Source organism: Macrobrachium nipponense, chromosome 16 (assembly GCF_015104395.2).
Source record: "Macrobrachium nipponense isolate FS-2020 chromosome 16, ASM1510439v2, whole genome shotgun sequence".
Lineage (NCBI taxonomy): Eukaryota > Metazoa > Arthropoda > Malacostraca > Decapoda > Palaemonidae > Macrobrachium > Macrobrachium nipponense.
Window position 1 is genome coordinate 29,688,331 of NC_087209.1, and position 19,381 is coordinate 29,707,711.

General features: G+C 42.0%; 1 protein-coding gene across 1 annotated transcript in view; it reads right to left on the bottom strand.

Annotated features, from left to right (window-relative positions):
• The window catches only part of LOC135195295 (ethanolamine-phosphate phospho-lyase-like), an 86,279-nt gene extending 79,732 nt beyond the window's left edge, over positions 1-6,547 (bottom strand). The window contains exons 1-4 of the mRNA XM_064221554.1: positions 6,515-6,547; positions 5,846-5,998; positions 2,412-2,563; positions 1,412-1,669 (exon numbers count right to left, since the gene is read on the bottom strand). Coding sequence (XP_064077624.1) covers positions 1,412-1,669; positions 2,412-2,563; positions 5,846-5,998; positions 6,515-6,547 — 596 coding nt within the window. The remainder of the gene's footprint in view (positions 1-1,411; positions 1,670-2,411; positions 2,564-5,845; positions 5,999-6,514) is intronic.
• Between the last annotated feature and the right edge of the window lie 12,834 nt (positions 6,548-19,381).

Here is a 19,381-nt window from a genome sequence, read left to right on the forward strand (position 1 = left end):
AACAATTTCCAATTATATTCATTAGAAATCATTTCCAGGTTTATGACCCGTTACAGGCTTACAACTCTGATCAGACAAAATAATAAGACTCCAAAAAGCCCCAATAATCAATATTTGAAGGTTTTTTTATGATCTTTTATAGCTAACAAACCTGAGGTCTTGACAACTGGATCATCATCTAGCACCAGCTGGAAACCAGTTAAAAAACAATCAAAGATTATAAAGCAAGGAATCTGTGGCATCTGGCAACTCTTGCATATACGAGGTGGAAGCTGGTCACCAACTGGGCTTGGAATCTTGTGACGTGTCAGTCTTTCTTCCAACCCAGGATATGAGAAGGGTGGCTAGAGGTGGGCAGTTACCGTTCAGATCTCTGGTTTGTTTACTATGAAAAATATATATTGATTAAAATTTTTTGGTCTTAATAATAGGACAGACTTATACTTGGAGGGAGGTACAAGTACCCCTGAACCGGCTCGGCCCACCTGACCACCCTTCCTAGAAGATCGATTTCTAAAGAAGGGGGTCTGAGTTTGCGAGAGAACAGATAAGTGAGTATCTAAAACCTCAGCCTGCTGGGATTAAACACAACGAGACATGTCCAGATTCACTGCATTCATGAATGGTAAAGAGAACTGTCTATTCAAGTAACAAACCATGTAGACCACAGGGGTTTGTTACCACTCCTCCCTCCCCTTGTAAGAGTGAGGAGTAAGTGCTACTGAGAAGCAGATTTGTCTATTGTATAAGAACAAACCAAATAACTGCAACCAGTATGGCTGCCATACTCACCTGTATCAGACCAGTTCCAGCAAATGACATGTATATTCTTCAACCCACCTGTAGCAAGAAGAAAAAAAGAGAAAGGAGACCAGCCAACTCACTCATTCTCTCTTCCACACAATCATCTTAGGTAAGATACAAACTGTACTGCCAGGGGCACTGGATGAGCTAAACAATTTGCTGGGCAGCCACCACTGGATCCAAGGTAAAAGTGTCCAAGGACCTGTGGGCAATGTCCTTCAGGTAAAAGGCAGTGAAAGTGGTCTACCAAAGCCAGGAACCAGCATTCAAAATCCTATGAACAGACTAGTTCTTCTTAAATGTCCGAGAGGAACCCATTCCTCTGATGTCATTTGCTCTAGCCTGTACAGACTGTGACACAACTAAGGTGAGGAACACTATCGCTCTGCTTCAATCTTCTAATAGAAATATGGCAGTGTCCACACAGTCATAGACCACAAATGTGGGCATTATATGAGTTAAAAGGGTTGTAACAAAACAGAATTTTATTTACTGCTGGGAAATATTGCAAAACTGTCTTCAGGAAAATAAACAATATATTACATGCCAAACCCAAAAGCAAAGTCAATGTTAACAACAGAATCTTTTAACATACATAAACACTTACCTATACATAATCTTTTGAGCAAGCTCCATAGCAGGTTTTCGACTGTTCCTGTTTTCTACAATATCAATACCCAAACATAAACCTAGCCCTCGCACATCTCCAACGGCTGAATGCTTTTCTTTAAGAACTTGAAGGTTTTCTAATAATGTTTTCCCAACTGATGTTGCACTTATAATCAATTTTTCATTCTGAATAATATCTAATACTGCAAGACCGATGACACATGCAACCGGATTACCTCCAAACTGAAAGAAAACACTGAAATAAAATTGCATTCTTAAAGCATCAAATTTAATCAGGATACAACTAAAATAGATGACAATCTACACTTTCTTTTCTAACATAAAGAATAAATGAGAGTAAGGGGAATTTCTTTATTCTTGTATCATACAATAATTTAGATTTTTTATGAACAAAACTTACTTTTAGATTCAATAAAAACTCAAACACAAATAATTAATGAATGAAATTTTAACAATATTATCATCATCTACCATTGCCTGTGTAGTTATTTAAGCTGAAACATTATGACACTTTATGTGATTACACAGTACAGTACTGCATTTAAATGTTTTATCATGTTTGTTCTTCAATTAAACTTGGAATTGGAATAAAAAAATATAGACTAAACACCGTGCACTGGAGGGACCTACGAGGTCATTTTGCACTGAGAATATGAAGGTTTTAAAGTTGTAACTGGAGGAGCAGTAGTTGTACAGTGGAACCTTGGTTTTCATACATAAGGTGTTCCAGAACCTTCCACGAAGCCTGAAACGTTTGGCAACCAAAATAATAATTCCCATAAGGAAAAATGTAAATACAATTAATGCATTTCTGACCCCCAAAAATATTTTAAAAAATACATTTTATAGGGAATAAACAAGGTTTTACATACAGAAAATGATGAGAAATAAATATAAATGAATAATGAAATGAATAATAAACATTTCACATCACTCGTATGGAAGACAGGGAGAAGGGGAGGAGGAGGAGAGGTTACTGTTTGGAAGGGTAATCCCCATCCAGAAGGATTTCACGTATCCAGGCCCTATATGGGATTACTTCTCTTCCTTTTTTACTTGCACTAACTGGGGTTACTTCCCCTTTTTGGTTTTTACTGGCACAAAGACCAGCTTGAGAGTCACTGGACCCCTGTCACACAACAAAAATGTCCAGACATTATTTTCTGGCGTCTCTTTAAAATTTGCCTTAAGTGGACTGCAGCATGCAAACATGTCCTTAATGACTGAAGTAGGCACATTATGTATGCCTGTTCTCTTTCTGAATTTTTAAAACTAGCCCCTGCTGGCCTTAAATTCACTAACAGCAGCACTTGTATGCATTTTCTTACTGTGATTAGCATGCAACACCCTCCAACACTTTGCTCTGAGTTCTTTCTTATGCATTAAAAACAACGAACACAAAAGCAGAATGGGTCACGAGAGAACACAGGAAGCTCTGTTTGGGTGCTCAGTATGAGCCTATTCACACGGTGGGCCCTGGATTGTTTGTCTGTTTGTTTGTTTGTATGGTGCTTTTACATTGCATGGAACCAGTGGTTATTCAGCAACGGGACCAACGGCTTTACGTGACTTCCAGACCATGTCGAGAGTGAATATCTATCACCAGAAATACACATCTCTCACTCCTCAATGGAATGGCCGAGAATCGAACCCGCTACCACCAAGGTGGAACGCTAATACCATACCAACCACGCCACTGTGGCGCTTAGATGGGCCCTGGAAGGAGCGTTTCCGAGTGTACGAAATCTGAGGAAACATAGGAGGAAGTCTACAAAAACCAAATTGTACGAAAACCAGGGTGTACAAAAACTTAGGTGCCACTGTACTATGAAACACTTTTTAGAAGAGGGTAAGAAGGAAGATGGAAAAATGAGAATATGAACAGAGGTACACTCGACAAGAAAACTGAAGATACAGTTTTCATTAGCTTTCGTTCATCCAATTTCCCATTTTTTTTTACTGAAAAGACATAATATCGCTAAATTTACTCTAGAATATGAAAATATACTATAAATTATATCATATAAGTTAAAACTGCAAAACAAAACCGTTCAGATACTTAAAAACACGATATATGTCCGAAGTAATTGGAATATCTCAGATGAATTCGTTCATAGAGATCTGGTAGATAGAATGTGAATTTCTGATTTTAGTACTATGTATCACGACGACAATAATTACTCGTTTTGCTTCATGAACGAAGATATATTGCCTCATCGTAAGTGGTGAATGCAATTATTTTAGCTTCTACAAACTTATGCTTGTATTCCAAAGGGATTAAAGTTAGCTGACGTCAATGGCACTCAATGTTGCGACAGCTAAGGTAGGTTGAACAAATCTAGTTGCATCCGCAAGAGCGTTTTCTATGATGTGAGGAGGAGCCCTAGAACTCCGAGCGGGAGAGCGCAAGTCACTCGATACTGGCTACGTAACGGATTTCACACTTTGATTACTTTGACGTTGACATGGATCGAATGCTAGTTGCTGTTTACAAAGCTACTGTCTTTAAATATAAATCTTAATCAAGGTTAAAGTAGCATGTCAGCTCAAAGATTTTCTGGCTATATGCTCCCATTACAGAGCAGTTCGTAGTAGCCTACAGCCCTACACGACTGCATTTCTTTGCCGCGAGGCTGAAAGATCTTCCACGATATAAAACTTTAATTGCCTGTGCAATACATATTGAGTTATTTGTGGTAATAAATATTTTTTTTAATTAACACAGCTTTTTTCGTGAATGATTTGTGGATGAAACCCGATTTTCAAAAGTCAAGACTATATCAAGAGAGCAAGAATGACCGCACCCTGTATCTAACATTTTAACATTTTCCACGTCTTTTTACAATCTTTGAATGCTACGGCAACTGTCGAATGTAATCAAGATTAGGGTAAGAATTTCTTAGAGAATTAACTTGAATATTATGATCCTTCAAATTTTATCTAGCATAGTGCAGCACGACCTTGGCAGTCATATCATATCGCGCAAGCATAGGCCTATTGATAGAGATACTTAATTCATTATATTTTCTTCTGCCTTTCCCCCATCACCAGTACTATAATTCTCTCTCTCTCTCTCTCTCTCTCTCTCTCTCTCTCTCGCTCTCTCTCTCTCCCCTCGTCTCTCTCCTCTTCTCTCCATCTTCCACTTAAAAACTAAAAAATACTTTAAAATTTATATATATTACCGACTCAATCTCCCAAAGAAAATATTATGAAATTAAGTAGTAGTTATAAATAGGCCTAAGCTTTCACATGAGCAAATTTTGCTCCTCTCCTCTTCTCTCTCTCTCTCTCTCTCTCTCTCTCTCTCTCTCTCTCTCTCTCTCTCTCAGCTTTTAAAACACATTTTGAAAAAATATTATCACTCAATCTCTCAAAGTATATAATGAATTAAGTATCTCTATAGATAGGCCTATGCATGCTCTCTCTCTCTCTCTCTCTCTCTCTCTCTCTCTCAACTTTTGAAACATTTGAAAAAATATTATCACTTAATCTCTCAAAGTAAATATAATGAATTAAGTATCTCTATCGATAGGCCTATGCTTACGCGCGCTCTCTCTATCGTCATATTTCATCCTTTACTGTATTGTTCCTCATGATTTCCACAAGTACTGCCCAAATTTTAAAACACTTTCTCTCACTGTTTAAGATCCGTCTTCAATTACGTATGAATTTAACGTGTTTAGTGTCAAATATTACTTATAAATAAGGATTTACAGTAGGTTTTAAAAAAGGATGATTGATATTCTACCCTCAACTGACGTTACCAAACCAACATTAACGAGTAACATAGAGTCTGTTTCTACATTCAAGTATAAATGATTATAGGACCTCAACAGAATCTTTATGGTGTAAAGTTGTTGGAAATCTAGAAAGCAACAATCGCTACGATTTTGAAGCTCCGCCCCCTTTCAAGAGTTGCCAGGTGTGGTATTATTGAACAATGTATGTCCGAAAATATTAAAAAACTGTATCTTAACTTTCCTTGCCGAGTGTACATTTAAGGAATGAAAGGAGTTGTAGCTAGGAGCTGAAGGGACACCGTAAAGAGCCTTAATGATGCCTACAGTGCACTGTGTGAAGTGCACTGATGGCACAATCCCAAACATGGTTGTTTCAACATGGGTTTTGTTTTGTCACTCCAGTTGAGGACTCACTTAGGTATTAATTTCAGTATCTTTTTTAGTGACATATTTTTATATTATACAATTTTGTCTTGCCATTCACAGCCATGGGTTGCCTTCAGATTTCTTTCCTTAGTTTTATTTACTATGTTCTACCTTTTTATTTATAGTATATTGTTCATTTTAACTTCAGATTATCATTCCACTGTTTGGTGAATGTTCATTAAGACTGCTCATCTATTGACCTTATGGTGGGATCACAAGCAAAGCAAGCTCCCCACAATTACGTTAATCGAACCGGCTGACAAAATTTCCCACAGCCACACTTTCTCCTTTACGTTAATTTTTACCCGCATTACAATTGGTTCAATGGAAACTGCAGACAACTTCACACTCTCATACTCACCATCAATGACAGACTTCAGAGCTGTACACCAAAACTGCACAACAACAACTCAAAAATAACACCCCAATCACCATGCAAACAACCACCAAATCATACGCCAACTCAAACCCAGCACAACAAGCCACCAACACCAACACTGTTCCCAACCACCAACTCACAGACACCAAAACGCACAACCAACCTCTTTAACTTCACCACAACCCGATAGACACCGCACAACATATTTACAATACCAAAATCAATCAAATCGCACAATATCACTGACCCTCAATGGACACAACCACTGCCAAACCAACTGTTTAGTAAGACTCTGACTTCACCGACTTCATCAATTCTCATGACTCTGTAACACTTAAAAGACGCCACTGATATTCTCTGCGATCACCACAACAGACAATAACTCATATGCTTAAGACCGCCATCAAACCACTCTCATTTATTCCTCCACAAATTTTTCTCTCTCTCTCTTTCTCTCTTATGCAACCCTCGGAGACGTTGTCAAATTTAAACTACCATCATTACTCCTCCACAACCTATTTTCATTACTCACTGTCATGTCATATTTTGGGAGAATTTTAGACATTGTTAATGCTTAGCTAATGCTCACATATTTACAGATTATTTTGTCTGGTAGCCATTAGCCACCCTTGTGGTCACATATTTGCAGATAAATCAGTCCTGACTTCATTATGCCACTATGAACTTATGCGGGTACAGGGATATGCCTGAAGCTCCTAGTTAAGGTTCAGATGGGGTTTTTGTGTTAGTGATGCCTCCCCTTATGTCAAGGGCATTACAGATAGAAAGCAAAAACCTTCATCTGAAGAGTACTCTCTTAGCATTTTCATTTACTTAGATGTTTCCTTCCCCATGGCCTTACAGGCAAACACTAAGAGGGATTTTCTGCTTCCTTCATGAGGGGACCCACAAACCTATGGCTTTGTGCTGCCACCCGTTTGTCTCCCAGATTTTTGTGTGTCCATGAATTCCCATTCACCCCTAACCCTCACTGGAGATCATCAGCTCTGCAGTGTCTGTACTAGGGATGTGGCCAAGTATCAGTTACGGTTAGTTTTTGTGGTATCGGTATCGGTGAATTTCTGGCCGATACCAGCCAATACTTTTGTCATTAGTATAGGAATTTAAAATCCTGTCTAGCTGGCTTAATATTAATTTTCTGTACAACTTTTCATATCTAGGATAATTATATTGATATTATATTTAATAAGATTATAATTTTATGACTTGGAACTTGCAAAGGGATTCATGCTTTTTTTTTTATTGAATGTTTTGTTGATCTATACTTGAGAAACAAACTCTGGTATTTTCGTAATCTTATTTTTATTCATGTACTGGTATCTCATTTTTCTTGGGATTACTTAAACAGAACCAATTAATGTATTGTAATGAGGCAAAGGATTAACCACTCCATTACCAGGATCTTTCATAATCTAAATACAGGCAGTCCCCGGCTTATGACGGGGGTCCGTTCCTGAGATGCGCTGTAAGCCGAAAATCGTTGTAAGCCGGAAAACCATCAAAACTCCTATGAAAACCATACATTTAATGCTTTGGATGCATTAAAAACTATTTAAACTCCATTATTATTGCATTTTTCATAAAAAAACTTAAAATATTGATTATTTTGCATTTTTGGAGTCATTTCTTCTGTCAGAAAATATTGATTATTTTGCATTTTTGAAATCATATTTCTTCCGTCAGATTGGCGTTGTAAGCACCGTAACCCTGGAACGTGTCGTAAACTTGGAAATAATTTCCAATGAATATAATTGAAAAGTGTTGTAACCTCGGAACGTCGCAAGCCGAACCCGTCGTAAGCCGGGGACTGCCTGTAAATGAGTCTGATAACAGTTTCTTGCCAATATATAAATTGAAGCTCAAAAGTATAAATTAGTGATTTCTGATTGCTCGTCACCCCATGAATTCCAGTAAGCCCCGTGAATTTCAGTAAGCACTACATACCTAAATTGTGAAAAGTCTTCTAATGGTAGCCATAATATAAGCCAAACTGTATCCAAGTAATGAAGGGATTAAATACTAAATAGTTTACACGTACTTTGTTCTTTTTCAGTCAAAATTTATCCTTTGAAATTCTTTATATAAACCTATTTTCTGGGCTCAGCTCGTGTCGCTTGCGCGAAATATCCTTTAATCTATTATTTCTAGGGTAAATGTACTAACACATACCAGAGAATAAATAAAATAAAGAAAAAGGTCAGTATGACTGACTCGCTCACCCTCTAGGAGGGTGTCGGTATGAACACTAGGCGAGTGAGACCACTACCACGAGCCAAATGCCAATAGAAATCTCCCACTACAAAACCCTCCAAGAGGGGAGCCGTCCCACAGAGGGAGCAGCTCGTACTACTACTACACCATCCCATGCTTGCGACTGCTGCGCCTCTAGTGGACATCCTTTTTCGTTAGCTCGCACTATCACAAGTGCTATTTTTCTCTCTGTGTATTTTGTGCCCTTTCTTCGGATTTTTCGATAATGGAGCGTGCAGCTATTGCAGCAGCTAAGTTAAGTACTCAGTATTTACGGTTAGCGAGTTTTTTCCGTCCCCGAGACGGTATTTGCCGTTTTTTAGGTATAGATACGTTCTCGGGGGCTGGAAGCATGGCAGCATGGTCCTGCCGCATGTTGGGTTCGTTCTTGGTCTCCCATACCTAGAACATCCCTTATTATTTTACGCTCTATTTTGATTATCCGCATTATTACGTCTACTCAAAGTTGTTATACATGTATGTATTTCACCTTATGTAGGCTTTTTTCTATCCAGACCCTAGTCCAGGTTCTTAGTATCGGCCCCTGACTAGCTTTGAGTGGTAGACTTGCCTTCGGGCTAGTCGCACACTCCTGGATTTTTTCTCCTGCTATTTTACCTTCTTTCTTTCATTTTTATTATATATTATATTTTTATGTTTTGTTATTGTTAGGTTAGTTGGCGTCTGGCTTAGCCTAGGTCCTGGCTCGTAGAGCCTAGTCTACCGTTGATCAGTTCGGTCGCTTCCTCATAGCTTCTCTCTGATCAGTTGGTTTTCGCCCTATGGGCCTATATGCTACCGCTTTTCAGTTCTGGTTGCTTCCCGGATAGCTTCTCTCTGATCAGTTGGTTGGCCTAGGCTTGGTTACCGTATCTTAGTTTACCGCCTCGTGGTCACTACGTGATCACCTGAGTCAGCCAGGCGCCTGCCAGTCCCTTCCCCCTCTCCCGCTCTCCCATAGAGTCGGGCGGGGGTGGGTCGGTCTGTCCTTGCTCGCCCAGCATGCCCGAGCCTGCCTCCCCCTTCCCCTCCACCGGAGGGGCCTGGGAGTCCGACAGTCCCTGACTGGTTCCGACCTCTCCGCTTCTCGGCTCGGCCGGGTGGTACGTTGTGGGGGGCTCTGGCCTTCCCCCCCTCCGTTACTTCCTTGTCGCTCCGGGTTAGCGCGAGTCTGTATGTCATCTCGCCCTTCCCTCCTTACTAGAGCTCCTCCCTATCGGAGTCCTGATATCCAGCGGAAGGGTATAGTCCACCATAGTTGGACCGGAGCATACAATAGGTCTTTACTAACCGTACCGTATTGCTGAGTTACTACACTCCGCTTCACTGGACCTAGTCCGGTTACTTGCATGTAGGTTTTTTAAGTTATCTTTAAGTTTATCTTAAGTTTCTTAAACCATCCCCACCCCTCCCTTAGTATTTACCGGATCTCTCCGGGATTATAGCCTATTCAGGCAATGCAGGGAGGGGTTATGCCCAAATTTTTTCCGAGCTCCGCCACGTAACGGAGTTCTTTTGTCCTTAGTCTGTAAGTGTTACCCCTTTAAGATACTCATGTGTCTTCCCACTTACAGGCCACCAACTGTGAGCATCCGGGATGTTCCGCTACACTTCAGGACCCTGTGGACACGAAGTTTGCCGGTCCCATGCTCCATGCGCGACTCCGCACGGGGACATCCAGGTCTGGTACCATGAGACGTGTACCATATGTTACGATCTGGTGAGCCAGCTTTTGGAAGCGTAAGTATCCATCTCCGCATGCCGCTCCGCTTCTTTAGTTCTTAAGTTTTCATCATTACTTAACTTAAGGCATCTAGTTTAAGTTATATCCTAAGTTTTAGTTTTAAGTGGTTCTTAAATCTAAAATATATCCTCTCTACAAGCTCCGGCAGTAAGAGATACGGCATTGGCTACCCTGCGGGCCTGGGTCGGAGGTTTTGGCAAGAACGCCGCCAAGGGTCAGCCCTACATACTGGAGAAGCGTTTAGCTTTGTTAATCTTCCCCGGAGGCAAGGCGACTGGGTACGTCGACCCGGTAGAGGCGGACCCCTCTATTGCCTTTATCCAACAACAGCTGGCGGCCTCCTTGACTGAACAAGACCAGGATATCTCCACGGATGTCGCAACCCTGGATATAAATGTTGAACCTATGGTAGGTATAGACGACCTGTTGGTCGAGGTAAGTAATGCAGGTACCCAAGGGTCCCCCTTGGGAGTGACTGTTTCTTCTACCCCTGCAACTTCACCATCCTTCCCAGGCTTTACCGGTGATGAGTTATATACTCCTCCAGAGGCTTCGGTTAGGCCTAAGATCAAGTCTAAGCATATGACCTTGACTAAGACGTCATCGTCCTCGAAGAAGCCGTCCTCGTCTTCTTCTTCGCGTAAGTCTCCGGCTCGTAATCCCGGCCCAGACAGGTCTAAAGGGTCTAGCTCCGGCTCAAAGTCCTCAAAGAGTAAGCCTAAGGAGAAATCCCGCACCCCGGCAGTATCACCAGTTCCACTACCTTTGGTGCCTATTCAGAGTCTCCCCTCCACCTCCGCAGCAGCTCCGGCTCTGGACACCAATGCTGGCCTGTTGCAACAGGTGGGCGACTTGGTAGGCTCCCTTAGAAGACGAGTATGGAACATATGATATCTCGCCTGTCGGATAGGATAACTTCTCAGGATACTATTATAGCCGGCCTAAGAGAAGCCCCTCTTGCCTCTCCCTCAACCTCTAACACTAGTGGATCTCAGCTTCCCACCCCCGTATGACTCGCTGCCCAGCTTTCTCCATGAAACAATCCTTGGAGAGTAGCGTCATATGCTCCCTTCCAAGATGGTCTCATCTCCGTACCGGAGTTTGGAACTCGAAGAATAGAGGACTTCGAGTTCTACCCGGAAGGCCTACAGCCTCCCTTCATAGGCTACGCTAGGCTCACGCCTTCGGCTATGGTTAGAGATGACAGGGTACCAAAGGAGACAGTCCTCTATTCTCGGGACCAGGCCCAACGAGAATGGCTTAGATGTCTAGACGACATGGACTGTTCGAATACCAAGATCCAACCATTCAAAAGTCCCTTTACCATTTTCACGATGGACGAAGGTACCCCGCTCCCTTTCCTTACCAAGATAGCGAGGTCGACCATCTCAGCAGCTCAGAAAGGGGAACCCATGCCATCAGCTGAAAGAAGCAGACCCCACTTCTCCGTTGCTCCCGTCAATTGGAGAATTATGGAGGACTTGCTAACACTTTCACAGCTGGCAAACTCAAACCTGACTGTGCTATGGAGCAGTTTGGTGAAAAAAAAGCTGCCCAGGCTCCCTGATAGTCTTATTCAAGCGGAGTTTGACTCGAAAACACGACTAGCCAGGTCAATCAACCTGATGGCTAGGTCTGAGGTAGCAACCATGGCTTATGGTTCAGAACCAATTTTTAAGCTTATGACCAAAGCCCTGACTCAAACGGTGCAGTCAGACATGTTCGAGTTTGCCACTGCTAGAACAAATTGCAGAAAGCATGTATTGCTAGAGGCAACCATTCGGCATGAACCGAATAGGTTACTTTCTTTCTAACATCTGGGGCGCAGATCTCTTCCCAGAGGCTATGGTAAAGGAAGTACAAGCAGAGGCTACGAGGTTGAACCAAAAGCCTTAAGGACCTTGGGGTCTTACGGCTAGGAGAGCAAGACTTGACACCAAAAGGTAAGGGACAAAGGAAGCCTAGACGTTTCCAACGCTTACAAAAGAAGCAGCCGCGCTTCCCTCAACAAGTTCCTACAGTGCCGTTAGTGCAGACAGCTCAGCCCTCCACGTCTAAAGGGCAATCACAGCCTATTTATGTGATATCCCCTCAGCCTCAACCCTCCACCTCATACGCCATCTCTCCAGCTTACAATCCAGCCTTCGAGAGTCAAGCTTCTCAGAAGTATGACCGCTCGAACAAGGGAGGCAGAGGTAAGCGGTCCTTTCGTGGGAGAGGATCGGGAGGCCCCTTCAATAGGGGAAAGCACTTCAGAGGAGGTCGAGGGGGTTACCAGAACCAATAAGGAACTTCAGGTAGGGAGGGAGGCTGTTTCACTTTCGCCACCGGTGGAACTTCAGCCAGTGGGCTCAGAGCATAGTTTTTTTTTTGTCAAAAGGGCTGGGTTGGAGCTGGTTGACGAACCCACCTCAGCCAGACCTTTCCGTCAACTTCCTTCCAAGGAATTGACAGAGTACGCAGAGGACCTCCTTCAGAAAGGAGCTATAGTCAAGTCAAGAGATTAAAATTTCAAGGTCGCTTGTTCAGCGTCCCAAAAGAAAGGCTCAAACAAAAGAAGGGTAATCTTAGACTTGTCCCGCTTAAACTTAGGCCATCCGCTGCGACAAGTTCAAGATGCTCACGATCTCACAGGTGCGGACCTTACTTCCCCGTGGGGCTGTCACCACCTCTATCGATCTTACAGACGCCTACTATCATATCCCTATTGCAAGACACTTCCGTCCGTTTCTGGGATTCAAGATAGGAGACCAGACGTTCTCCTTCAAGGTAGTCCCGTTCGGGCTCAACGTGGCACCCAGGGTGTTCACGAAGCTAGCGGAAGTAGTAGTGCAACAGCTCAGAGCTCAAGGGATTATGGTAGTAGCGTATCTCGACGATTGGTTGATCTGGCCCCATCAGTCGAAGAATGCAACAAGGCCACACTGAAAGTGATCCAATTCCTAGAATATCTAGGATTCAAGATAAACAGATCCAAGTCCAGACTCACCCCAGAGTCAAACTTTCAGTGGCTAGGCATTCAATGGAATCTATCCTCACACACTCTGTCGATTCCATCCACCAAAAGGAAAGAAATAGCGAAGTCAGTCAAGCAATTTCTAAGTCACAAACTAGCATCGAGAGAGCTCAGGAAAGAATCCTCGGCTCTCTCCAGTTTGCTTCAGTAACGAACATCTTAATGAAAGCCAAACTGAAAGATCTAACCAGGATCTGGCGCTCTCGAGCAAATGTCAGGTCCAGGGACAAGCTATCCTCAGTACCTCTGATTCTAAAGAACCGGCTTCGGCCGTGGGCAAAAGTCAAGAATCTGTCAGTGTCAGTCCCTCTTCAGTTCCCTCCACCAGGGATTACCATCCACACAGACGCGTCCTTAAGCGGCTGGGGAGGGTACTCCCAGGTCAAAAAGGTGCAAGGAATTTGGTCACCCCAGTTCCGTCAGTTCCATATAAAACGTACTGGAGGCAATGGCAGTCTTCTGACTCTGAAAAGATTACGCACACCAAGGTACTCCCACATAAAGCTAGTCTTGGACAGCGCAGTGGTAGTACATTGCATAAACAGAGGAGGCTCCAAGTCACGTCATCTAAATCACGTCATGATAGCCATCTTCTCCTGGCAGACAAATTCAGTTGGCATCTTTCCTCCACCCACATAGCTGGAGTAAGAAACGTCATAGCAGACGCCCTATCCCGATCAGTACCCCTAGAGTCGGAATGGTCTCTAGACGAGAGTTCGTTCCAATGGATCCTTCAAAGAGTCCCAGGGCTACAGGTGGATCTCTTCGCATCACAAGCGAACCACAAACTACCGTGTTATGTAGCCCCCAACCTGGACCCTCTGGCTTACGCCACGGACGCCCTGGCTCTAGACTGGAACAACTGGGAGAAGATTTACGTCTTCCCTCCAGTGAATCTCCTTATGAAGGTCTTAGACAAACTCAGGACATTCAGGGGTCAAGTGGCTCTAGTAGCCCAGACTGGCCGAAGAGCAATTGGTACCCCTGATCCTGGAACTGGGTCTTCGTCCCCTTCGGATCCCCAGGTCCCAAGCTCTCCCAGTCAGTACAAACGAAGACTGTGTTCGCTTCCTCAGGGATTCTCAAAACCCTAACTTTATGGATTTCATGAAGTTTGCGGCAAAAGAGAGGCGAATATTGACCCTCAGAATATTCTTTTCCTGGAATCCGATAAAAGGGATTCAACTTTGAGGCAGTATGATGCTGCCGTCAAAAGTTAGCAATCTTCCTGAGAGAGTCAGATATCAGAATCATGACAGTTAATTCTGCTATATCCTTTTTCACATCTTTATTTGAAAAGGGTTTAGCAGCTAGCAACGATTTACGACAAACAAGTCAGCATTGAAAAAGATATTTCATATTTGGGATTTAACATAGACTTGACAGATACCTATTTCTCGTCTATTCCTAAAGCATGTGCTAGACTTAGGCCCTCTGTCAGGCCTACGTCAATTTCATGGTTCTTAAACGATGTTCTAAAACTGGCTTCCGAAACCGATAATGACACATGCTCGTTTATGATGCTCCTAAGAAAAACTCTGTTTTTATTAAGCCTAGCTTCAGGAGCAAGAATTTCAGAACTGTCGGCTTTATCCAGAGATCCGGATCATATTCCAATTCCTTCCCACGGGGGGAAGTGCTACTTTCTCCGGAACGTAGCTTTTTTTTAGCAAAAGAATGAAGATCCTTTGATGAGGTGGGAACCTTGGAAGGTACTACCCCTTCCACAAGATGTTTCCCTTTGTCCGGTTTCAACCTTACGAGCCTTTCTATCCAGGACCTCCTCTTCCTCATCGGGGCCCCTCTTTAGGAGGAGGGAAAAAGGTGGTACTTTATCCACTAAAGGCATCAGGCAACAAATCCTGTACTTTATCAAACAAGCCAATCCTGACTCCTTTCCAAAAGCACATGATGTCAGGGCAGTAGCCACCTCAATTAATTACTTCCAACATATGAATTTTGCTGATTTAAAGAAGTATACCGGATGGAAATCGCCGACAGTGTTCAAACGTCACTACCTTAAGTCCTTGGAAGCTCTGAAATTCCCAGCAGTAGCAGCGGGTAACATAGTTTCCCCTGACTCTAGCTAGATTATAGTAGAAGATTCAGTCCTCCTTTCTACCTGCCTCACCCAACAGTTCGTCTATTCTGCCTTGTTCATTAACATTTACCTTGTGTCTTAGCTGCTTTATGATTGTATAAGTGCCCCTTTTGTCTGGTTAGGGACACTCACATCTGATTACCATACTGATCTCATAGGTGTTATCCCCTTATTTTTATGCTAGGGGATACATCATAATGCAATGGTTACGGGTTTTGTATATTAAGTCATATACATTCCTAAGATATTTTATTTTATCATTGATCAAATATATTTATAAATTTATACTAATTGCTATTTCTATTTTTGATACATGTTGTTACACAGATTTATTGTGATAGGTAATCATTGTACCTATTTGTATTATATGTAAATTACCTTATATTATTAACATAATTAGATTTAAGGGTAAATTTAAGCATAATTCTGATTTTTGCTTTACTGTGTACTTGTATCTTTTAGCAATTATATTCATTCTTTTATTTTGTTTTGTATCTTTCATTTGAGACCTATTTTGTTTTATTATATTTTATTTTACTTTGTTTACAATCTTGTGCTGTTTCTCTGGTACGATTTCGCGCAAGCGACACGAGCTGAGCCCAGAAAAAGGATTTTGACGTAAGGAAAAATCTATTTCTGGGCGATTGGCTCGTGTCGCCAGCGAAATACCCCCCCTACCCATCCCTTCGCTCAAGATTGTCTGCTAACTTCAGGATGGCCACTAGAGGCGCAGCAGTCGCAAGCATGGGATGGTGTAGTAGTAGTAGAGCTGCTCCCTCTGTGGGACGGCTCCCCTCTTGGAGGGTTTTGTAGTGGGAGATTTCTATTGGCATTTGGCTCGTGGTAGTGGTCTCACTCGCCTAGTGTTCATACCGACACCCTCCTAGAGGGTGAGCGAGTCAGTCATACTGACCTTTTTCTTTATTTTATTTATTCTCTGGTATGTGTTAGTACATTTACCCTAGAAATAATAGCATTAAAGGATATTTCGCTGCGACACCGAGCCCAATCGGCCCAAGAAATAGATTTTCCTTACGTCAAAATCCTTTATATGACCTTTCAACTTTTGAACCTTTTAATATACAATAACCAGAGAATAAGAATGACTTTAGTAGCAATATATATTCCCCTAGATAACAGTAATATATAGGTAACAGGTATCAGTATCAGTATCAGCTTCAAAAGCTGGTATTGGTATAGGCAAAAAATATGGTATCAGTGCATCCCTAGTCTGTACCATTAATAGTGATCATCATACCAGCTGTTGTGTCCAGTCACCTTTCATTCTTTGCAATTATCCCTACTAGCAGTGGTCTCAAAAGCATTCGTGGATTGTTGTTGCTTTGCCTTTTAATCAAGCTTTGACAGCAACTCACTTGGAGGACATGGCCCTCCTGGTTGACTTGTCTCTAGTAGTTCATCCACTGACAACTGAAATTACAGCTTAGATCCATCTGTCTTCCAGAGATATTTTGAAATGCCCCCAAAAATGAATTTTTTTTAATAAATTTGTATTTTTCATAGCAAACAAACCTGAGTCTTAGCAAGAGGATAATCTTCTTGCACCAGCTAGAAACCAGTTAAAAACAATCAAAGATTGTAAAGCAAGGAATCTGTGGCATCTGGCAATTCATACATATATGAGGTGGAAGCTGGTCACCAACCAGGCATAGAAAACCGTGACATGACAGTCTTTCTTTGACCGCCTTGGATAGTAGTCGCTTGCACTCTCCTTCTTTCCAAGCCGGTTGCTTTGTTTGCCTGTGATTTCTTTGTTTCAGTGTTTGTGTGTGTGTGCCTTGTTGATTATCATGGAGTCCTCCAATTCTTCAAGGCCTTGTCAATGTATGTGCCAGGGCATTCAGGGATTTCCATGCTCCAGGTTTTTGGCTGCTACCATTACAGATTCCCATACTACATGCAGTAGGTGCCAATCTAATTTTTGTACCATTACTAATCCTTGCCCAGAATGTCAATCCTGGCATGTGTAACAGTGGAGGGCATTCTACATGAAGAGGGAGCATCGTAGAGTATCCATTTGTTCTTCTTGGGAGGACTTTTCTCCTCCTCATTTGGACGGTTCAGCATCCCCTTCTGCTGGAAGTGTTCCCTCTGCATCAGCTGTACTGCTCTCTCCTTCCTTTTCTTCTATTGATTCCTTGTTAGAAGTAACAGGAGTTGCACAGGATGAGATTATGTTTAATGTAGGCCCCCTCTCCCGTGAGATATAATGTCCTTCCTGACATTATATCTCAAGATGGCAGCCTACAGGGTGCTCACTCTTTGGATGACTTACTCTCCCATTTCTTGGCAGCTCGTAACCTCCCCCCACCCACCCAGCCCCCTCGGCAGTCCACCCACCTTCAGGCCTACACTACTTTGGCTCTCATGTGCTGCCTCCTAGCAGGATGCCTTTGTCAATGTTGATGCTTAATGGGTCGCCATTTATTGCTCCAGCAACGAGGCCATTAACCAGTGATGTCATTCAAGATGTCATGACGTCCCTCCCAGCATCCTCTCAGCCTATGACGTCACCTGTGGTGGCGTCTCTACCTCCCATTGTTGTGACATCATCTCCATCTTCACCTATGAGTTCATCATTACCTCTCGCTGAGCCATCAGAGACGTTGTTTCAAGCTATGGTTGAGAGGCTGGACTCTGTTCTTCAGGAGAGAGGTATTCTGCTCTCTCTGGCAAGAAGAGTTGTAGGAGTGATTCTTCTCCTTCTACCAAGGGATGTTGTAGAGGGGGTAAGCTCTCTCTTCCATCTCCTGCTTCTTCATCTCCTTCTCCCCTTCCTCACCCTCGAGTCAAACACTAGAGAATTATGGACTTAGTGGCATCGTCTTCTGCAGTGCTTCGTTGACTTCTCTACATGGCCGTGTCTCTCCCTTACACGTACATGTACATGACCATGGAAGTGTTAGCCCTCCATCTTAACCATCTCTGTCTCCTGTGCCTGTTCCAGTTTGTCATAAAGGCTCCAACTAAGAGGTCAAAGGTGCCTGTTGCAACAGTCTCCTGTACCTTCCAAAGATTCTTCTCTCTGCAAATGCGTTGTGTGTGATGGTCGAGAGCATGAGGCAACTCTGGTCTGTGCATGTGTTTCCCTATTCGCCTTCCAAAGACTGGGGCCTTAGGAATCAGTCTCCTTCAGGAAGTTCACTTCAGCATTGTAAGTTGTGTGTTATTTGCACAGGTTCATCAAAATAATTTGCATTTTCTGTGGTTGGATTTAGAGAAGACGAGGAATGAAGTTCTCATGAGCAAGCTACTGTGTTATTTTTAATTAGTGTAAAGTATGTGGTGTGGATGAATTTGTAAACATGTTAATATTGGTAGTTGTTTGGGTGGGAGTCCTTATCTGTGAACCCAATAGGCAGCAGCGCGTCTTACAGCGTGGCTGGGCAGCAGTCTTGTTAAATCACTTAAGAGGTCGATCTGATTTGTAACATATATTACAGTACAGTGGGCCCCCGGGGCCCCCATATTTGCGTTCTCCGGATTCAAGGATTTCTCTCTGGCCCATATCTACCCATTTTTTGCAGGAAATTCACCTATTCGCGAGTTTTTTCCGACAATAAATAATGACTAATTAGTGTATTTTGAAGTTATATTCATCACTAAATACATTTTTATGATACAAAAATTATATACTAATTTTAAAACATTAATATTAATCAATACTGTATTAGTAAGTTTAATAAGATTAAATGATATCACATAATAACAATAATAATTCTCTCTCTCTCTTACAGAGATGTATGTTTTCTGTATGATAAATAAATGATTTACTAATTTTCAATATCAATATTAAATGTAAGAGCAATCAATTCATTAAAGAAAATACTATAGTGAATTAGTAAGATTTTAGTTTATAAATTAAAAAAATTTATGTAAGAATGAAGGAAATCCCATTCTTCACGCATCTTTCTTTCAAACTCCAGGTATCAAACTGAGGTCCAACAGCTGTCAAATATATCAAATAATGTGAGAAGAGGGAGGGAGTGTGTCTCTCTCTCTCTCTCTCTCTCTCTCTCTCTCTCTCTCTCTCTCTCTCTCTCTCTCTCTTACAGAGATGTATGTTTTTTATATGATAAATAAATGATTTACTAATTTTCAAATATCAACATTAATGTAAACAGCAATAATATCAATTCATTAAAGAAAATACTGAAGTGAATTAGTAAAGATTTTAGTTTGTAAATTAAAAAATTATGTAAGAATGAAGGAAATCCCAGTCTTTTCATGCAGTTTCCTTTCGAAC